This window comes from Brachyhypopomus gauderio, chromosome 3 (genome assembly GCF_052324685.1).
Source record: "Brachyhypopomus gauderio isolate BG-103 chromosome 3, BGAUD_0.2, whole genome shotgun sequence".
Lineage (NCBI taxonomy): Eukaryota > Metazoa > Chordata > Actinopteri > Gymnotiformes > Hypopomidae > Brachyhypopomus > Brachyhypopomus gauderio.
The window spans coordinates 833,206-853,659 of record NC_135213.1 but is presented as its reverse complement, the minus strand read 5'-3'; the positions used below and the strand labels follow the sequence as shown (position 1 = coordinate 853,659).

At 47.6% G+C, this 20,454-nt stretch overlaps 2 protein-coding genes across 4 annotated transcripts in view; both read left to right on the top strand.

The window, feature by feature from the left end:
* The window catches only part of tnksb (tankyrase, TRF1-interacting ankyrin-related ADP-ribose polymerase b), a 20,707-nt gene extending 10,046 nt beyond the window's left edge, over positions 1–10,661 (top strand). For both annotated transcript variants that reach the window (XM_076998770.1, XM_076998769.1), the window contains 17 exons: positions 458–536; positions 2,150–2,321; positions 2,636–2,715; positions 2,931–3,076; positions 3,228–3,393; positions 3,504–3,723; positions 3,855–3,964; positions 4,132–4,320; positions 6,877–7,138; positions 7,386–7,468; positions 7,625–7,745; positions 8,155–8,252; positions 8,473–8,547; positions 9,073–9,178; positions 9,479–9,665; positions 9,810–9,966; positions 10,112–10,661. In XM_076998770.1, the coding sequence (XP_076854885.1) occupies positions 458–536; positions 2,150–2,321; positions 2,636–2,715; positions 2,931–3,076; positions 3,228–3,393; positions 3,504–3,723; positions 3,855–3,964; positions 4,132–4,320; positions 6,877–7,138; positions 7,386–7,468; positions 7,625–7,745; positions 8,155–8,252; positions 8,473–8,547; positions 9,073–9,178; positions 9,479–9,665; positions 9,810–9,966; positions 10,112–10,198 (2,338 nt within the window). In that variant the 3' untranslated portion in view covers positions 10,199–10,661. The remainder of the gene's footprint in view (positions 1–457; positions 537–2,149; positions 2,322–2,635; positions 2,716–2,930; positions 3,077–3,227; positions 3,394–3,503; positions 3,724–3,854; positions 3,965–4,131; positions 4,321–6,876; positions 7,139–7,385; positions 7,469–7,624; positions 7,746–8,154; positions 8,253–8,472; positions 8,548–9,072; positions 9,179–9,478; positions 9,666–9,809; positions 9,967–10,111) is intronic.
* Positions 10,662–12,044: 1,383 nt separating this feature from the next.
* idua (alpha-L-iduronidase) lies at positions 12,045–19,939 on the top strand. Of its 2 annotated transcripts, XM_076998776.1 has the most exons (14): positions 12,046–12,510; positions 12,829–12,969; positions 13,142–13,224; positions 13,328–13,435; positions 13,528–13,623; positions 14,047–14,249; positions 14,880–15,059; positions 15,186–15,402; positions 16,321–16,560; positions 16,854–16,975; positions 17,689–17,814; positions 18,107–18,183; positions 18,292–18,392; positions 19,086–19,939. In XM_076998776.1, exons 1-14 carry the CDS (start codon positions 12,350–12,352, stop codon positions 19,184–19,186), a joined length of 1,956 nt encoding a protein of 651 aa, XP_076854891.1. In that variant the 5' UTR covers positions 12,046–12,349; the 3' UTR covers positions 19,187–19,939. The 2 variants fall into 2 exon arrangements, with proteins under 2 accessions (XP_076854892.1, XP_076854891.1); XM_076998777.1 differs by lacking the exons at positions 16,854–16,975; positions 19,086–19,939 and having other exon boundaries at positions 12,045–12,510.
* The last annotated feature ends 515 nt before the right edge of the window (positions 19,940–20,454 follow it).

Below are 20,454 nucleotides of genomic sequence, written 5' to 3'. Positions count from 1 at the left end.
ACCACACACACACACACACACTCACCGCACCACACACACAAATACACACACACCGCAGCACACACACAAATACACACATACATACACACACACTCACCGCACCCCACACACTAATACATACACACACACTCACCGCACCACACAAATACACACACACACACCGCACCACTCACACAAATACACACACACCGCACATTTGCACACATTCATAGACACAGACAGAGACAAACCAGCCGATCCTACAAGAAAGTGAAAGTAAAACTCAAACACAGATGACACCTGCACATTTGTCCCTCATTCTCTCCTCTCTCCTGTTCTCTCCTCTTTCCTGTTCTCTCCTCTCTCCTGTTCTCTCCTCTTTCCTGTTCTCTCCTCTCTCTCTCTCCTCTCTCTCTCTCTCTCTCTCTCTCTCTCTCTCTCTCTCTCTCTCTCTCTCTCTCTCTCTCTCTCTCTGTAGTTTTATGACTCCATTCCATGTAGCTGCTGAACGGGCTCATAATGATGTTTTGGAGGTTCTGCAGAAGCATGGAGCAAAGGTACACACACACACACACACACCACACACCTTATGCACACATCCGCATCCAATGGTTCAAACATTGTATTCTGAAGGTGGTGCCGTGTATCAGGATGACCATGCACTATTACACACAGCAAGACTGGTGAAAGATTGACTTGATGAACATGAAAGTGAAGTTCAACATCTCCCATGGCCTGCACAGTCACCAGATCTAAATATTATTGAGACACTTTGGGGTGTTTTGGAGGACCGAGTCAGGAAACGTTTTCTTCCACCAGCATCATGAAGTGACCTGGCCACTATCCTGCAAGTAGAATGGCTTAAAATCCATCTGACCACCATGCAGGACTTGTGTATGTCATTCACAAGATGAATTGACACTGTATTTGCAGCAAAAGGAGGCCCTACACCATACTAATAAATAAAACCAGGTTTCAGTTTCATTGTCCAACCTCTGTACACTCACCTTACACACACTTACAACACACACACACACACACACACACCCCTTATCCATACATACACACACCTTATACATAGACACACACATACCACACACACTCACAGCACCTACACATTACACTCTGACAACACACTTTACACCAGTAGCGAACCGTGACCCCCCCCCCCCTCCCCCCGAAAAAAAAGAGTTTCCTCTCCTAATTAACTGCAATAAAGAAAAAAAATTGAGACGACAGTACAGCTTTAAAAATGCAATAAACAATAACATATATACCAGATAACTTCTTGAGCAAAATAAGGTTCAAAACAAAATAAGGTTCACAGGTCCGTGTTCCTCGGAAGCCGAATATGTAAACAACGCGCACGAGGATATCAAAGGAATGAATCGAAACTAGCTAGCGGTGGTATGCTAACGACAGCTAGCGTCGCCACAGCGGGCGGAAATTATCATACAGTTAAGCCCGCCCACTAAGAGGGAAGATATGATTGGTCAATTTTGCTGTCATTTGAAACTGGTATTGCGCTGAATTATAACTGCCAGGCCCTCTGTAAACGAACAGCGGGCATCACAGTCCTGATAGGGGGAGACACAGGCTCACAGGCTTCCACTTAACCCCTCACCTTCCAACACAGAATGAATAGACACGGGTGAATAATTTATTTGCTCATATTTTTGTAATTGTTTAGATGTCGATTGTCAAACTGTAAGTAGATAAAATAAAATTGGATAAATTATATTATATATATTTATATATTTTAAGAATATTTTAGGCCCTCTGAGAGGGCGTAGAGGGCCCTGACGGTTCCCCACTGCTTTACACACAATCACAACACTCCACACACACCCTTACACACACTCACAAACCTTATACACACACCTTACACACACACTTTATACATACTCACAGCACACGCGCTCACAATATGGACACAGTTGTTGTGCATAGATCTGGAAGTTTTCTGTGGTTATACTGCCACAAGGCCTCCAACATCACAGAGGCCTTAAAGCCCTTCAGTGCTAATCAGACACACACGTTGTCTGCTCCTGTAAAAGCAAACTAATGTGTGTTTCTTTGTATGTGCACTTACACTCGTGTGTGTGTGTGTGTGTGTGTGTGTGTGTGTGTGTGTGTGTGTGTGTGTGTGTGTGTGTGTGTGTGTGTGTAGGTGAATGCAGTAGACACTCTGGGACAGACCGCCCTGCACAGAGCGGCTCTCGCGGGACACATTCAGACCTGCCGCTTGTTGCTTAGTTATGGAGCCGACCCATCAATCATCTCTCTGCAGGGTTTCACAGCTGCTCAGATGGGAAACGAGGCTGTGCAACAGATACTTAGTGGTAACATCACTATACTACCCACTACGTAATACCATCCACTATACTCTTCTCCCCATGACACTACATGCTACTATATTACAGGCCCACTATACTATACTACCGACTACACTATACCAAATGGCCCACTATCCTATACTACCCACTACACTGTACTACCCACTCCACTATACTACCCACTACACTGTACTACTCCACTATACTACCCACTACCTCCAGCTCCACGTCCTTGACTTTCCCACAGACGTAGTTGTGTTTATGTCCCTGCACGCTGCCATGGCTTTCACACTGCAGATATCTGATACTGTGTTCTGCAGAAAACGTCCCAACACGGAACTCTGATGTGGACTACCGCTTCCTGGAGGCAGCCAAAGCTGGAGACCTGGACACAGTGAAGGTGTGTGTGTGTGTGTGTGTGTGTGTGTGTGTGTGTGTGACTGATGACCTCTGCCCTGCAATGTTGATCATGTAGTGGACAGTGAACATAGGGACCCTGAAAGTGAAAGAACCTGTGTGTGTGTGTGTGTGTGTGTGTGTGTGTGTGTGTGTGTGTGTGTGTGTGTGTGTGTGTGTGTGTGTGTGTGTGTGTGTGTGTGTGTGTGTATCCTGCAGCAACTCTGCTCTCCCCAGAACGTGAACTGTCGGGACTTGGAAGGGCGTCACTCCACACCACTGCACTTTGCTGCGGGCTACAACCGCGTGGCTGTGGTGGAGTACCTGCTCCAGCATGGTGCAGACGTCCACGCCAAGGACAAAGGGTGAGGACCCCAACACACACACACACCCCAACAGACATCACACACCACCACTCAACACAAGCACACCATCACACACCACCACCCAACACACACACACACCATCACCATCACACACCACCACTCAACACTGTCCCCCATGTCTCCATCTTAGCGGTCTGGTTCCTCTTCATAACGCCTGCTCCTACGGCCACTACGAGGTGGCAGAGTTGTTGGTCCGCCACGGGGCCTCGGTGAACGTCGCTGACCTGTGGAAGTTCACGCCCCTGCACGAGGCCGCGGCCAAGGGCAAATACGAGATCTGTAAACTCCTCCTGAAGGTCTGCGCACACACACACACACACACACACACACACACACACACACACAGTGCAGTTTTGAGTTGGGGCTGGGAGCTGAGCTCAGGGTGGCTGTGTTGTGTTTTGTGTAGCACGGAGCGGACCCGTCGAAGAAAAACCGTGATGGGAACATGGCTCTGGACATGGTGAAGGACGGAGACACGGACATCCAGGACCTGCTGCGCGGTGACGCCGCCCTGCTGGATGCTGCCAAGAAAGGCTGTCTGGCCCGCGTGCAGAAACTGTGCAGCCCAGACAACATCAACTGCAGAGACACACAGGGGAGGAACTCCACCCCTCTGCACCTGGCAGGTAACACGCATATACACACACGTATATACACACACACATGTATATACACACGTATACACACACACATACACACACTTCTTACCTGGTTTAATGTGATATTGTGTGTGTGTGTGTGTGTGTGTGTGTGTTAGCTGGCTACAATAACCTGGAGGTGGCGGAGTATCTTCTGGAGCATGGAGCTGACGTTAACGCGCAGGATAAGGGAGGCCTGATCCCGCTGCACAATGCTGCCTCCTATGGGGTGAGAGCAGTCAGTGCACCCATGCCAGCTGGCAGTGCCTCAACCTGCCCAGTGTGTTCACACACGTTCAGACCACTGAACCTGCCCAGTAGGTTCACACATCTCTTTCTCTCCATCTCTTTATTTCACTCTCTCCCTCTCTTCCTGTCTCCCCCTCTCCCCAACAGCATGTGGACATTGCGGCGTTGTTGATAAAGTACAACACCTGTGTGAATGCAACTGATAAGTGGGCGTTCACACCGCTGCACGAGGCGGCACAGAAGGGTCGCACACAGCTGTGTGCACTGTTGCTAGCGCACGGCGCTGACCCAACCATGAAGAACCAGGAGGGGCAGACAGCACTGGACCTGGCCACGGTACAGTACTGCAGCTACACTACTAACACAGCCACGGTACAGTACTGCAGCTACACTACTAACACAGCCACGGTACAATACTGCAGCTACACTACTAACACAGCCACGGTACAGTACTGCAGCTACACTACTATCACAGCCACGGTACAGTAATGCGGCTACACTACTATCACAGCCACGGTACAGTACTGCGGCTACACTACTATCACAGCCACGGTACAGTACTCTACTAACACAGCCACGGTACAGTACTGCGGCTACACTACTAACACAGCCACGGTACAGTACTGCGGCTACACTACTAACACAGCCACGGTACAGTACTGCGGCTACACTACTAACACAGCCACGGTACAGTACTGCGGCTACACTACTAACACAGCCACGGTACAGTACTGCGGCTACACTACTAACACAGCCACGGTACAGTACTGCGGCTACACTACTAACACAGCCACGGTACAGTACTGCAGGCTACACTACTAACACAGCCACGGTACAGTACTGCAGGCTACACTACTAACACAGCCACGGTACAGTACTGCGGCTACACTACTAACACAGCCACGGTACAGTACTGCGGCTACACTACTAACACAGCCACGGTACAGTACTGCGGCTACACTACTAACACAGCCACGGTACAGTACTGCGGCTACACTACTAACAGCCAGACACGGTACAGTACTGCGGCTACACTACTAACACAGCCAGACACGGTACAGTACTGCGGCTACACTACTAACACAGCCATAGCACGGCACTGTGGCTACACTACTAACACAGCCATGGCACGGCACTGTGGTTACAGTAGAGTCCTGCACAGGTCCGATTTTTGAGACCCGTACCCACCCATATCCGCAGAGTACAGCACCCACCCGCCCGCGAACCCGTGGCTATTTCAAAGTTAAATCCGTACCCGCCCGGACCCGTTAATATTCTACCCGTTACCCACCCGTGCCCGTGAAAAATCACACAAATCGAAAGTATTCCTATAGAGCACTTTATTTTTCAATGCGCCTCTGAAAAAACGTCAGTACAACACAAAATAAAATATAAGGTTGCTGTGCAGGAACAGTATGGCTATTCCTATCTAAAATTAGCAACTGCAAAACGAGAGGGAATAAATGCCAGTATAACAACTAAATAAAATCGCATAGGTTCACAAATCTATGCTAGGTTACTGTGCAGGAACAGTATATCGTCCACAGTCCCAGGTTTGAGCTGCGTTCTGCGCTCTTGGATCACAAATCCTAAACGCCAAGTTCTCTCTCGTCATTTTTCCTTGTTCTAGCACGGCCACCCATTTAGCTTTGTAACCACCAAGCAAGCTACAATAAATGCCCGGTACTGCGTTATAACCAGCCTCTGCTCATGTTTCCGCTGGAAAAGAACCGAAGTTTGGGTATTACCCCAGAACAGGTGAAGAGTAAAGTTCAGCCCGCTCTGGCCAACGGAGCTACGGTATAAGTAAGCTCCCCTGAGCTTCGCCACCACCATCGGGAGGCGCTAATCAGGCAAAATGTAACACTATGTTCATTACGTAGCAAATAAAAGCCTACTAAAAATGACCACTTATTGAACTTACCCGCCCGCATACCCACCCGTATTTTAACTTACCCGCCCGCATACCCACCCGTAAAATATCGGTATGTGTAAAACCCACCCGTTTCAGCATCCATTTGCCCGTACCCGTGGGTACCCGCGGGTACCCGACCCGGTGCAGGACCCTAGGCTACACTACTAACACAGCCATGGCACGGCACTGTGGCTACACTACTAACACAGCCATGGCACGGCACTGTGGCTACACTACTAACACCGCCATGGCACGGCACTGTGGCTACACTAATAACATAGCCATGGCACGGCACTGTGGCTACACTAATAACATAGCCATGACACGGCACTGTGGCTACACTACTAACACAGCCATGACTCGGCACTGTGGCTACACTACTAACACAGCCATGATTCGGCACTGTGGCTACCCTACTAACACAACCATGACACGGCACTATCGCTACACTACTAACACAGCCATGATTCGGCACTATGCTTGCCATGCTAGCTACTAGTTTGTAACACTTGACTACAGTACAGCATTGTGACAACATTATGCTAACATGTAACCAGGTTATATCACTGTTAATATTAACACTTCACAGTATATCAATGTGCTAGCCCTATGCTAACATGGAGGTGCGATACATCGTTGTTCTAATGTCATCACAGTCAGCACTAACTCTACGTACACCACACGACTAGCAGTACACTTGGCTCCGGAACATCCCTGTGCTAGCACTAGGCTTAGCTGTTAACATGCGCTAGCATGCTGCTGCACTAGCCACACTACACTGCTAAACCACACCTCTTCTAGCACAGAGCTGCAGTACACTAACCCGACTACCCACTGTACCTGAACTGTGTCCATGTAAACAATACATTTAATTTAGCTTAAATTTAGCCATGTGAAATGGTAATCGGTGATCATTTGAAAGCATCTCATCTACATTTCTGCCCCACCCGCACACTCTGACCACGCCCACATTCCAGGCTGACGATATCCGAGCGCTGCTGATGGACGCCATGCCGCCCGACGCCCTGCCCAGCTGCTTCAAGCCCCAGGCCACGGTGCTGAGTGCCACCCTGATCTCGCCCGCCTCCACGCCCTCCTGCCTCTCCGCCGCCTCCAGCATTGACAACCTGTCAGGGCCCCTCAGCGACGGGGCAAACGGAGGGGCGAGTGGAGGAGCAACAGGGGGGGCCAGCGGACCTGCGGACGGAGCCACCGGGACCGAGCGGAAAGAGGGCGAGGGTGAGGGGGGAGAGATGGAGAGAGAGGGTGGGGGGGGGAGATGGAGAGAGAGGGTGAGGGGGGAGAGATGGAGAGAGAGGGTGGGGGGGAAATATGGGGGTAATGTGAAAGGCTGATGTTCTAATGTACATGTAGTGCGGTTTTTCATGCTCTGGACCGTGTGTGTGTGTGTGTGTGTGTGTGTGTGTGTGTGTGTGTGTGTGTGTGTGTGTGTGTGTGTGTGTGTGTGTGTGTGTGTTTTCTCCAGTGACTGTGCTGGACATGAACATCAGTCAGTTTCTGAAGAGTCTGGGTCTGGAACACATCAGAGACATTTTTGAGCGCGAGCAGGTATCAAAATCAGCTCACTGTCCTTCAGCGAGACAGGAACACACCTGCTGAGACCCCACCCAGCAGGTGCACATTTTTAAACCATGTTCTCTCTCACTGTGTGTGTCTGTGTGTGTGTGTGTGTGTGTGTGTGTGTGTGTGTGTGTGTGTGTGTAGATCACCCTGGATGTTCTGGCAGATATGGGTCATGAGGAGCTGAAGGAGATCGGCATAAACGCTTACGGCCACAGACACAAACTCATTAAAGGCATCGAGAGAGTGCTGGGGGGGCAGCAGAGTGAGTGCATGTACACACACTTACACTCACACACTTAACACACACACTTAACACTGTACACTAATGCACTTAACACTATACACACTTAACACTATATATACACACACCATATATGCCTACACTTAACACTATACACGCGCACTTATCATATATACACACATTTAATACTATGTGCACACACTTGACACACACATTTATCACTACACAATTTCCACTATACACACACACCACTATATACACACGTCTTCCTTCGGTATAGTTTCTTGCAGGAGCTACATGATCTCTAAATCTTGACACAGGACAGACTGTATTATTATAATTGCTATTATTATTATTATTAATAGCTGGCGGTGGTTAACTGACATTCTGTCCACTTTAGAATAAAGTGTGTGTGTGTGTGTGTGTGTAGGTGCTAACCCATACCTGGCCTTCCACTGCACGGCCCAGGGCACTGTGCTGATCGACCTGCCACCTGATGATAAGGAGTTCCAGTCTGTCGAGGAGGAGGTAAACACACACAAATATGTACACATACTTCCTACCAGCTTGGTACTTTCACATGTTTGTTTATCTGTGGCTTAAATAAAATTTGTTTCTTCTTATAAAGGTCTTGAATATTTCCTGGGCAAAATGAAATACAGAAAAATGAAACTGCACATAGCTAAGTGTGTGTGTGTGTGTGTGTGTGTGTGTGTGTGTGTGTGTGTGTGTGTGTGTGTGTGTGTAGATGCAGAGTACAATCCGTGAACACAGAGATGGTGGTAACGCAGGAGGGGTCTTCAGCAGGTACAACGTCATCAAGGTGAGATCACTCAGCATGTAGCGCTACTGAACTGTTGTGCTACTGATCTGCTAAGCATCAGTGTGCAGTGCTACTGAATTGCTGATCAGCGTGTAGCACTAAAGTGTTGAACACCAGAGTGTGGAACTACTGAACTGCCAACCAAGGACACTGAGGACTTTGTAAACATGGTCTCAGTCACAGCAGGTCTGGACATGTAGTCTCAACAAGCCTAGGATCTCAGTGCTCTAAATAACGTTAAGAATTTAAACTTAATGATATGACATGTCTGCGTCTGTCCTAGTACACCAGGGTTGTGTTTGGTTGTCATGGATGCACTTGTTGACTGTTCATGTAAAGGTATAGGAATTCTGTAATGGTGGGCCTGGACTGATCTATGGTGTGTGTGTGTGTGTGTGTGTGTGTGTGTGTGTGTGTGTGTGTGTGTGTGTGTGTGTGTGTGTGTGTGTGTGTGTGTGTGTGTGTGTGTGTGTGTGTGTGTGTGTGTGTGTGTGTGTGTGTGTGTGTGTGTGTGCGTGCGCACAGATCCAGAAGGTGGTCAATAAGAAACTCCGTGAGCGATACACACACCGGCAGAAGGAGATTGCAGATGAGAACCATAACCATCACAACGAACGCATGCTCTTCCATGGTAAACTCCCGCTCAAATCTCAGCAAAACCCCACCCTCTGCCCCACCCATCTTCAGCAAAACCCCACCCCCTCCTCCAGCCTAGCGCTGCCCTCAAGCCCCTCCTTCCAGCCACCACAAGTGTATGCTGCTGCCCCAACCTGCATGAACACACCAGCCCGACAGTGAACACAAGCTAAATGTTTTGACACCCATGCCAGTTTTGCTATTAATTCTGTAAGTTGGGGAAACTTGATAATTTATATTCTTTGGGTAAGTTTGTTCTTATCTGGTATTTGGTTTGGTTGTGTTGGTTGTCCAGGGTCACCGTTTATAAACGCCATCATCCACAAAGGATTTGATGAGCGACACGCCTACATTGGAGGAATGTTCGGAGCAGGGATCTACTTCGCCGAGAACTCGTCCAAGAGTAACCAGTATGTGTACGGCATTGGCGGGGGCACGGGCTGCCCCACTCACAAAGACCGCTCCTGCTACCTGTGTCACCGGTGAGAGCGCCCCCCACAGGCCAGAGCCTGTACAGTCCAGTAGGAACAGTCAGCTCCTCTAACCACATCGCCAGTAACCAGGGTAACAGCAGCTCCTATCTGTGTGTGTGTGTGTGTGTGTGTGTGTGTGTGTGTGTGTTACAGGCAGATGCTGTTCTGCAGGGTGACTCTGGGAAAGTCCTTTCTCCAGTTCAGTGCTATGAAAATGGCCCACGCCCCCCCTGGCCACCACTCTGTGATTGGGCGACCCAGCGTGAACGGCCTCGCCTACGCAGAGTACGTCATCTACCGCGGAGAGCAGGTACATCCCACACACACAGTCACATTCAGCTAGTGACACGGGTATTACATCCACATACAAACACAGCACATGTTAATACTGTGGCATGATCCTCTGAGCACATGTTAGTACTGTGAAGTGATCCTTAATGGCTTCTTTTTTTCAGGCCTATCCAGAGTATCTCATCACCTATCAAATTGCGAAACCAGAGAGCACCCCCCAGACTGCCACCGGAACAGAACAGAAATCATAGATACCCCACCCTGCTACCCTGCCCCCCTACCCTATCCCCTGCCCCTGTGCTCTTTGAGTTTTGTCTCTGGTCCTTCTCCCCTCTCTCAAACTCACACATGTGCACGCACACACACACACACACCCTCTCGCGCGCTCTCTCTCTAACACACACACACACACACACACACACACACACACACACACAAAGACGTTCTTGTTACTATTGCACAGAAGAAATGTGAACTGTACCATTGACTGTTGTCTTACCCATGGAGTTGCCATGTATGAATTATGAATTTGCACTTTTAAAGTGAGTTATTTAAGTTATTTGAAAATAGTAGGATTGTGAAGTGTATTGTACAGGCAGTGGAATGGAACCATCTTAAAGACTTTGTGGTTAATCGAGCTATTTGAGTTGTATTTTAAGGAAAGTAATTTTCTTGTGACTTAATTTCTTTTAAATAAACCATGTCGGAATGTCACCGTTTGTCCTGATCCGTTTTATCCATAGTTTATAAAACACAATGAAACACTTGCGTATGATTATTTGTGGTAATAGAAATTGGAGTTGGGGCACATTTAAGGGGACGGGGCAGAGACTTGGTTGACTGAGAGGCTGTCCGCTGTGAGAGATTACACTCAGAAATTACATTCGAACATTACACTCAAGAGATTACACTCAGAAATTACATTCGAACATTACACTCAAGAGATTACACTCAGAAATTACATTCGAACATTACACTCAAGAGATTACACTCAGAAATTACATTCGAACATTACACTCAAGAGATTACACTCAGAAATTACATTCGAACATTACACTCAAGAGATTACACTCAGAAATTACATTCGAACATTACACTCAAGAGATTACACTCAGAAATTACATTCGAACATTACACTCAAGAGATTACACTCAGCAGTGCTAACTGTTCTGCTCTTCATAAAGAAGGCATAAATAGTAATGTTATTGTGACTTGGAAATACTGTCACCTAGAGGATATTTATAAAGCTGTGATTCTATTTTAAGTTTCGGTTTCCAGTTCTAGACTGACACATCTGCGAGTGAGCACGTTTTGTAAAACAGCAGAATCTTTCGGTGGTTAACTAGCTGTCTAGTTCTGCAAGAAACATGCTAACCACGTTACACATGCAGCAGATATAATTGGGTATACAGTATCACTAATATGGTTAGTTCTAATGTGTAAGCTGTTTAGCACTAAAATGAAGTCGGGCTCAATCACTGCTCAGTGATTTCTGATCAGTGTATTTGCGTATCATTTAAAAGGAACTGTTTGCATTTCCGCTTTCAGTGTGACAAGTGTTTACACGAGTCACATAGTCAGATACAAAGGACCTCCACTCAATAGATGATTTGACAATAGGAGTCCTCACTTAGTTTTGGGTTCCTGAGAATAGGGTGGTGGGACTAAGGTTGGGCACCTTCTAGTGAAATGATGCACAGTAACATTACCTGGACCACACCCTTCAAGAGTTCACCCTTCCTGGACCACACCCTTCAAGTGAACTTTCACTCTGATATCACAGGCGTTGAAACGTGTACTATGAGTCTGTGTCACCGTGTGATGTGTCATTATGGACCAGTGAAGACACATCCACCTGTATACGATCTCCACCCACACTCCTCTCGATGGCCTCCCTCCTTCAGACTCGGGTCCTCTACCAGGGACCTGGGAGCTTGAGAGTCTAGCTATTTCCAGCACTGTCCTCTTCTGAATCCTTGGATAATGTTGTTGTTGATGATGATGATGATGTGTGTGTGTGTGTGTGTGTGTGTGTGTGAATGGCAAGTTTCAGTCGCTTCCTCTCTGCACCCTTGACGTCTTGTCCCTTTTCGATGACGTCAGTTTGTTTTGAACAGACTGGACAGAAGCAACAGTTGGAAAACAGTAACTGAGAATATTTACATTCGTTTTAGTTTATGTAGTCGTGTAACCCACCAGAGGACCTACATTTCTCTACCGCAAACCTTGTTCTAGTCAGTTGTGTGCTGAGACGTTATCAGTTTCTAAGACTAGCCTCCAGTTATGTATCGTTAGATGAAGTGACGCCTCGGTTATAACGGTTATAACGCAGCCCACAGCGGTGTAACGGCACGTTACAGCCCCGGTAACCGGTGTCACTCACCAGGGAGGTAACGGCCAACATGTCTGACCTCCGGCGCTGTAAGAGCGCAGTAACGTGGGCGCTTTGTGTCGTTATTTCGATAAGATTGCGCGCGGTTTGCGGTTGTCCGGTGGACGTGTCGGTCAACGTCGCTGAACCCCTTCGGGAGCTGAGACACTTCTGGACGAGCTCGGGCTTCTGGTGAGACTCCTGTCCCCGTTAACGTGTCCTGAGAGGAGACATGGGACATGGCTGTGATTTACTTTACACCGTTGTGTTTATGTTTACACGGTTGTGTTTACATGGTTGTGTTTATGTTTACACGGTTGTGTTTATGTTTACATGGTTGTGTTTATATTTACATGGTTGTGTTTATGTTTACATGGCTGTGACATGACTGAATTTCCCACTCGTGGGATTAATAAAGTTTGTCATTATCATTATTATCATTATCATTATTTACTTTACACGGTTGTGTTTAAGTTTACATGGCTGTCGTTGTCGTTTGTATCTGTGCAGTCCGCCCTTACCGCACACGGACGCGCGTGTATACGACCTGAGTGAAGACCAGCGTATGAATCTCGCGCTCGTCGGTTCCGTGCCGCACGGGGGTCTCGAGCAGGTGCGGATCCACTGGCTGCTCGAGCTCGTCTCCGCGCGGTGAGCACGCGATAGAGCGTCCTGCGACGCGCGAGCGCTTCAGGATCTCCTTCGGAGTTTCATGAGCGGATGTCAAGCTGTGTTTTTCATGAGACTTTGGACTTTTTATAAATAAGCAGCACAGTTCATGGTTATTTATGGTGAGCCTCTGTGTTTGTTTCTGTTAACGCAGGATTATTAATGGAGAGTATCACTACAACTTCACCTACCTTGATCAGCTGGTTGACCTTCTGTGGCAGAACGACCTAAAGCCTGGTAAGACCACTCAGCAGGACTTCAGTGAGGAAATAGTCCATTAGCATATTCTGTGGAATAGTGACCACAGTAGGTGGAGATCTAACTGCGGTGTGTTTTACAGGGTTTGAACTGATGGGCAGTGTGTCCAACACCTTCAGTGACTTTGAAAACAAAAGCCAGGTGGTGGAGTGGAGGCGACTGGTGTATCTCATTGCTCAGAGATACATAGGTATGTTTAGGATAAACACGCTCGGATCTTAGACTGGATGTGTTGTAGTGTGTCCTGAACTTGTGTGTGTGTGTGTGTGTGTGTGTGTGTAGATAAATACGGACTTGGCTTCGTCTCCAAGTGGAACTTTGAGACGTGGAATGAGCCGAATAATCGTGACTTTGACAATGTGAGCATGTCCATCCAAGGTACGTCCATCTATGACAGAACAGTGCAGTGAACACCACAGACAGCCAAAGGCAACAATAAAAACACTTAATCACAGAGAAATATCGTCTCAAAATTAAATTCACAATTCAAAGACCTTATTTTCAAAGTGTTGAAATGCAGGTAAATGTTTTATAATTTTTACATTATTTATTTATCTGCAGTGTTGTGTAAAGCAATGTGGTAGCATACTATAAATAGGTACTGTGTGATTTACATGTCTGTACTGTACTGTTGTGTACTGTATATGTATATGTACTGTGTGTCCATTGTGAACAGTTACTTCTGTATCTTGTCTGTATCATGTATGCACTGTGTGTACTGTTTGTACTGTGTTTGTAGTGTACTGCATCTGTGCTGTTTGTATGTACAGTGTCTTTAGCCTGTGCTGGCTCCTCCCCCAGGTTTCCTGAACTACTATGATGCGTGTTCAGAGGGGCTGCGCATGGCGAGTCCTGCGTTGAGGTTGGGGGGTCCTGGAGACGCCTGCCGCTCCCCTCCGCGCTCCCCCTACTGTTGGGCCCTGTTCCAGCACTGCTACAACGGCACCAACTACTTCACCCAGGAACAGGGAGTGCGCCTGGACTACATCGCCCTGCACAAGAAAGTAATGGGGTGTGGGTGGGAGTGTGGTTTAGGGTGTGGGTGCGCATTTGTGTGTGTTTATGTGATTTATTTTTTAGTTGGTGTTATGTATTGTAGGGTAGGGAAGATGGGTGTTTGTTTGTGAGTGTGGAGTTTGATGTTTGTGAGTGTGGAGTTGGGTGTTTATTTGTGAGTGTAGATTTGGGTGTTTATTTGTGAGTATACAGTAGGGTGTTTATTTGTGAGTATACAGTAGGGTGTTTATTTGTGAGTGTGGAGTTTGATGTTTGTGAGTGTGGAGTTGGGTGTTTATTTGTGAGTATACAGTAGGGTGTTTATTTGTGAGTGTGCAGTTGTGTGTTTTTTTATATGGTGGATGGTGGAGGCTGTGTGGTCAGTGTGGTTAATATCTAAGCTATAATAGTGCCAGTACCATGGTGTTTTGTTTTTTGCATCTTATGGAACAGTAGCATTTTAATAATAATAAAACTGATATAACACTGCTGAACTTGAATGAATAGTGAGGCTGTAATCATCATTATTGTCTCAGTTTAGTCTGTCTGCAACACACTTTAAATTCATCCATGTGTATCTAAAAAAAACTTTAAAAGTCCACTGGTAATGCCAAAACTAAGAGGGGTGGTGTTTTCAGGGTGGAGGTAGTACACTGGCCATCCTCCAGCAGGAAGTAGCCACGATGCATGAGGTTCAGCAGAAGTTTCCTGCTTTCCGTTCTCTTCCTGTTTACAACGACGAGGCCGACCCGCTGGTAGGCTGGAATAAACCCCTCACCTGGCGTGCTGATGTCACGTACGCTGCCATGGTGGTTAAGGTGAGCACATTCCACCTTGAGTTTGACCCATAGGTGCCTTGTATAGTGATTCTTGGCCTGTATTACTGTAACGTTTGTAATTTTAACCCTGCTATCCCCTTTATCTCTGTCATTCTCTCCCTGTAGGTGATCTCTCAACACCAGGACCTGCTCATCGCCAATCACAACAACACCATCAACTACACCCTGCTTAGCAACGACAACGCCTTCCTTAGTTACCACCCATACCCGTTCACCCAGCGCACCCTCACTGCCCGTTTCCAGGTCAACAACACAAACCCACCCCATGTGCAGTTGCTACGGAAACCAGTTCTGACTGTCATGGGCCTGCTGTCCCTGTTAGGTGCAGTATTTGTATTTCTTGTTCACTCTTGCGTTACTGTAGCAGAGAGAGCTAACTGGTAGAGAACAGCTCACCTAAATTACTGACCCAAAAAGAATTCATAGCTATTGATGCGCGAGTACCACCCATCAGCACTGACAGGGCTCTCCCTGGTGTAGTTAATCTCATGTCACTGGCATTTGCAGGGTGGTCTATGGAGAGTGTTCTGCTCCATTAAGAGTGTGATGTTCTGTGGAGTGTTCTGCTCTACTAAGAGTGTGATGTTCTGTGTGTTCTGCTCTACTAAGAGTGCTCTGTTCTGTGGAGTGTTCTGCTCTACTAAGAGTGTGATGTTCTGTGGAGTGTTCTGCTCTACTAAGAGTGTGATGTTCTGTGGAGTGTTCTGCTCCATTAAGAGTGTGATGTTCTGTGGAGTGTTCTGCTCTACTAAGAGTGTGATGTTCTGTGTGTTCTGCTCTACTAAGAGTGTGATGTTCTGTGGAGTGTTCTGCTCTACTAAGAGTGTGATGTTCTGTGGAGTGTTCTGCTCTACTAAGAGTGTGATGTTCTGTGGAGTGTTCTGCTCTACTAAGAGTGTGATGTTCTGTGGAGTGTTCTGCTCTACTAAGAGTGTGATGTTCTGTGGAGTGTTCTGCTCTACTAAGAGTGTGATGTTCTGTGGAGTGTTCTGCTCTACTAAGAGTGTGATGTTCTGTGGAGTGTTCTGCTCTACTAAGAGTGTGATGTTCTGAGGAGTGTTCTGCTCTACTAAGAGTGTGATGTTCTGTGTGTTCTGCTCTACTAAGAGTGTGATGTTCTGTGGAGTGTTCTGCTCTACTAAGAGTGTGATGTTCTGTGGAGTGTTCTGCTCTACTAAGAGTGTGATGTTCTGTGGAGTGTTCTGCTCTACTAAGACTCCTATTTTACTGTTCTGTGAAGGTGAGCAGCAGGTGAGAGCAGAGGTGCTGAGCCCACTCCGCCGGAGCAACGGTTCCTGGGGCAACGGTTGCTGGGGCAACGGCTCTGTGGGTGCACTGGCCAGCGTGCACCTGCCGACGCAGCCACACTCGGCGGACGGCTGGCAGAGCACAGCGCTCCTGTACAACAGCAGAGACACCTGCACCTGCAACACCTCTGACATCATCACCCTGCGCCTCACTGGGGCACCCACACACACGGGTCAGTGGTGACTTATACACACACACACTCAGCACACACGGGTCAGTGATGAGTTATACACACACACACACTCAACACACACGGGTCAGTGATGAGTTATACACACACACACACACACAGCACACACAGGTCAGTGATGAGATATACACACACACACACACATTCAGCACACACGGGTCAGTGATGAGTTACACACTCAGCAAATTGCTGTCACACTCAACTGACGGTGTACTCCACCCATAGTGTCCTATGCAGGCTATAGTTGCGTGTGACTGGTGGGGGTTGTTTTACAGATCTGATGTATGTAACACACTACATGGACAACAGCGTCAGTAACCCGTATGAGTTGTGGAAACAGATGGGCAGCCCAGATTACCCCACACTGCAGCAGTTTACACAGCTCAGGGGTCTGGAGGTACACAAACACACACACACACACACACACACACCCCAGATTACCCCACACTGCAGCGGTTTACACAGCTCAGGGGTCTGGAGGTACACACACACACACGCCCCAGATTACCCCACACTGCATCAGTTTACACATCTCAGGGGTCTGGAGACACACACACACACCCCAGATTACTCCACACTGCATCAGTTTACACATCTCAGGGGTCTGGAAACACACACACACCCCAGATTACCCCACACTGCAGCAGTTTACACAGCTCAGGGGTCTGGAGGTACACACACACACACACACACCCCAGATTACCCCACACTGCAGCGGTTTACACAGCTCAGGGGTCTGGAGGTACACACACACACACGCCCCAGATTACCCCACACTGCATCAGTTTACACATCTCAGGGGTCTGGAGACACACACACACACCCCAGATTACCCCACACTGCATCAGTTTACACATCTCAGGGGTCTGGAAACACACACACACACACCCCAGATTACCCCACACTGCAGCAGTTTACACAGCTCAGGGGTCTGGAAACACACACACACACACAACCCAGATTACCCCACACTGCAGCAGTTTACACAGCTCAGGGGTCTGGAGGCACACATGCACACACACACTCTGATCTGGAGTTATATATACTGCTAGAGCTGTGTGTGTGTGTGTGTGTGTGTGTGTGTGTGTGTGTGTGTGCGGTCGTGTTCAGGATGCACAGAGGCAGGGCCCTGTGGCGTTTCCTGCGCAGGGTGTTCTCACTCTAAAGGTGAAGCTCCCCATTCCGTCCTTACTGCTCATCCATGTTTGTGCCCGCCCACCACAACCACCTGGCCAGGTAAGGACACACACACCCAATGCCAGATAAGGTGATATTTACACATGTAGACAGAATTTTGCAGGCACATATCCACACATAACCAGGTACAAAGATTCACCTGGTCCAGTTTTGAGGGATCCAGGTATGTCTCTAACTAAGAGATCTCTGTCAGACGTCCTGTGCATGTGAGCCTTAATCCCAAAGTGTAATGGAGTTTATCCATGTTTAGTGTGTGTGTGTCCATGGTTCTAAAATGAGACGAGTGAATCCTGATCCTTAATGCTGCTGTGTCTTAATTCTCCATCTGTAGGTGAATGGTTTGCGCTTCATCTCCATCACTAAACGCCAGGTGCTCATCATCTGGAAGGATCACTGCATTGGCACGAAGTGAGAACCTTTTGAGATTGTTCTAGAAGTTGAGTTCCACTGCTCAGGTGTGTGGTGTGGCTCAGGTGTAAAAGTGAATCATCTTCATGAGGCTGGACATCATTGCAGGTGTATAAAGACGTATGAGGTGGAGTTTTCCCCAGAAGGAGCCACATTTCACAGGATAAATGTCCGAGATACGATCTTCACATCTTACACCTTCTCCCCGGGTGAGCCTTCACTACGTCTTTAGGTTGTAAATGTTTGTACTTGCACCATTTTCCCATATTGGTCACTAGATCTCTGATCTTCACCAGACTCTTTCTTAATGCACATGTTCATAGGAAGGTCCATAGGCCTGATCCTGCCCTTCATCTCAGAGGGGGGTTATTCTCAGGGGGTGGAATCTAGGTTGTGAGCAGGAAGATGCACTATTTTGTGAACTTCTAGACAATCTGCTTGGATGCAGGCCTCGTTCAAGAATTATCACGTAGGATTATCCACAGATTTGATGAAATAAGCAAAAAATTATTATATATTGTATTATTATTGGTAAAAACTCTTATGTGGTTCTGGAGGTTAAGAGTGATGATAACCGTTGACCTCAGAGAGCGAGAGGCACACGAACAGGAGCAGTGATAGCCATGTTCTTTTTGCTTCTGGGATCATATTGTGGTGCCGATGCTAACCACGGAACCGAGTAGAGCCATTTTGTATACCTGCAGTTGTACAGTGTCCCTTGACCTTCAGTGTACATCACAGAACCGAAGTCCAGAGGATAAGATTGGACAGTAGGGTCCATAGATCTTTAGAATAGATGAGGATTCTGTGTACCACAGTCTCTGGCTTTAGATCTGTTGTGTAACCCAGTGCTGGTGTGAAGTTCTGCCTGTCTGAAGGTCTGTTGGTGTGTTGTTCTTCAGAGAGCGGAGAGGTTTGTGGCTTCTACAGAGTCAGAGCTGTGGACTACTGGGAGAGAGCTGGAGAGTATTCCCCTACGGAACCCTACACACAGTTCTGCTGAAGGACACACACACCTACCTCTGCTGATTTACTCCCCTACGGAACACTACACACACACTAGCCTCTACTGACTTACTGCCCTGCCAATGGTCTTGGATGCACACACACCACCCTCTGCTAACTCTCTCTCCAATGGAGCCATAGACACAGAGCACTGCTGATGGAGACACACTCAGAACCCCAGCTTATCCCCACATGTGAAGAGGACAGCAGAGCTACTTTAGTAATCCCAGTTAAAGCTATTTGCTCCACATGACCTGTACAGTCTGTGCCATAAACACTATTCCTCCAGAAAACAGCCAACTTGTAGAACAGCTTTCACCTCAGCTCTGATGAATCACAAACCACAAATCCAATCGGATGAACATTATTTATTAATAAATCAGAATAATCATGGTCTTCAGAGCCAATCTCAATCACCCCAGTTTAACATTGGTGAGGGGAATTTTTAAATGTGAGCAATAAAAGCCTATTTTGTACACTGCTGTCGAATCCTGGTGGATGCTTGGATGCTGGTCTCCATGCTGGTCTCTCTGGCTGATACAGGTGAACCAGCTGAGGACTGCAGGAGGGTGGGGGCGGTTGGGGGGTGGATTTCAGATGAGTCAGGGGTGGGTAGGAAAACACTAGCATGGATAAACCACTGGGATGGGACACCGAATCTCTGAACACAAAACACTCAAAAGCTTGTTCAAGTATATCAAGCGGAAGCGTTCAGACGCTCTGAGGACAACTGATCAGTTTATATAACTATTATTCTTTTTAAAAGGTGAGTGAGAGGTGCAGGGGAATCTGGAGTGGATCCAGAACAGGTGGTCTGTTGTAGAGCATTCACTTCAAGATCGTATCTTCGCTCGCTAGAGTGGAGAAAAAGGGGAAAAAGTGTTACACAATAAACAGGGAGACAAACACCTTGACAACCACAGGCTTTCACCATATCACCAGCCCACTAATGGTTCTTAGGACTGAATCACATCTTAAGATCTGGACTGAGGCAGTTTAAAATGGAGAGGCCTGTGACAGGCCCCTGGTGCTCAGTGATACAGGACATGAGCCATTTTTACCCTCTGCCAGCTGTTTGGCTATCCGCTCTTTTTCCTCCCTCACTTTCTTCTCTTCCTCCTCCACCCGCCGCTCCTCCTCTGCAACGGGCTTCAGGTAATCTGGAACAGATCACGACAGTCACACAACAGGATTTATGTGATCTGGAACAGGTTGCATGTCCACCAAGTCTTGTGTGTGATTCTATAGTTCTCAGATTTAACTTGT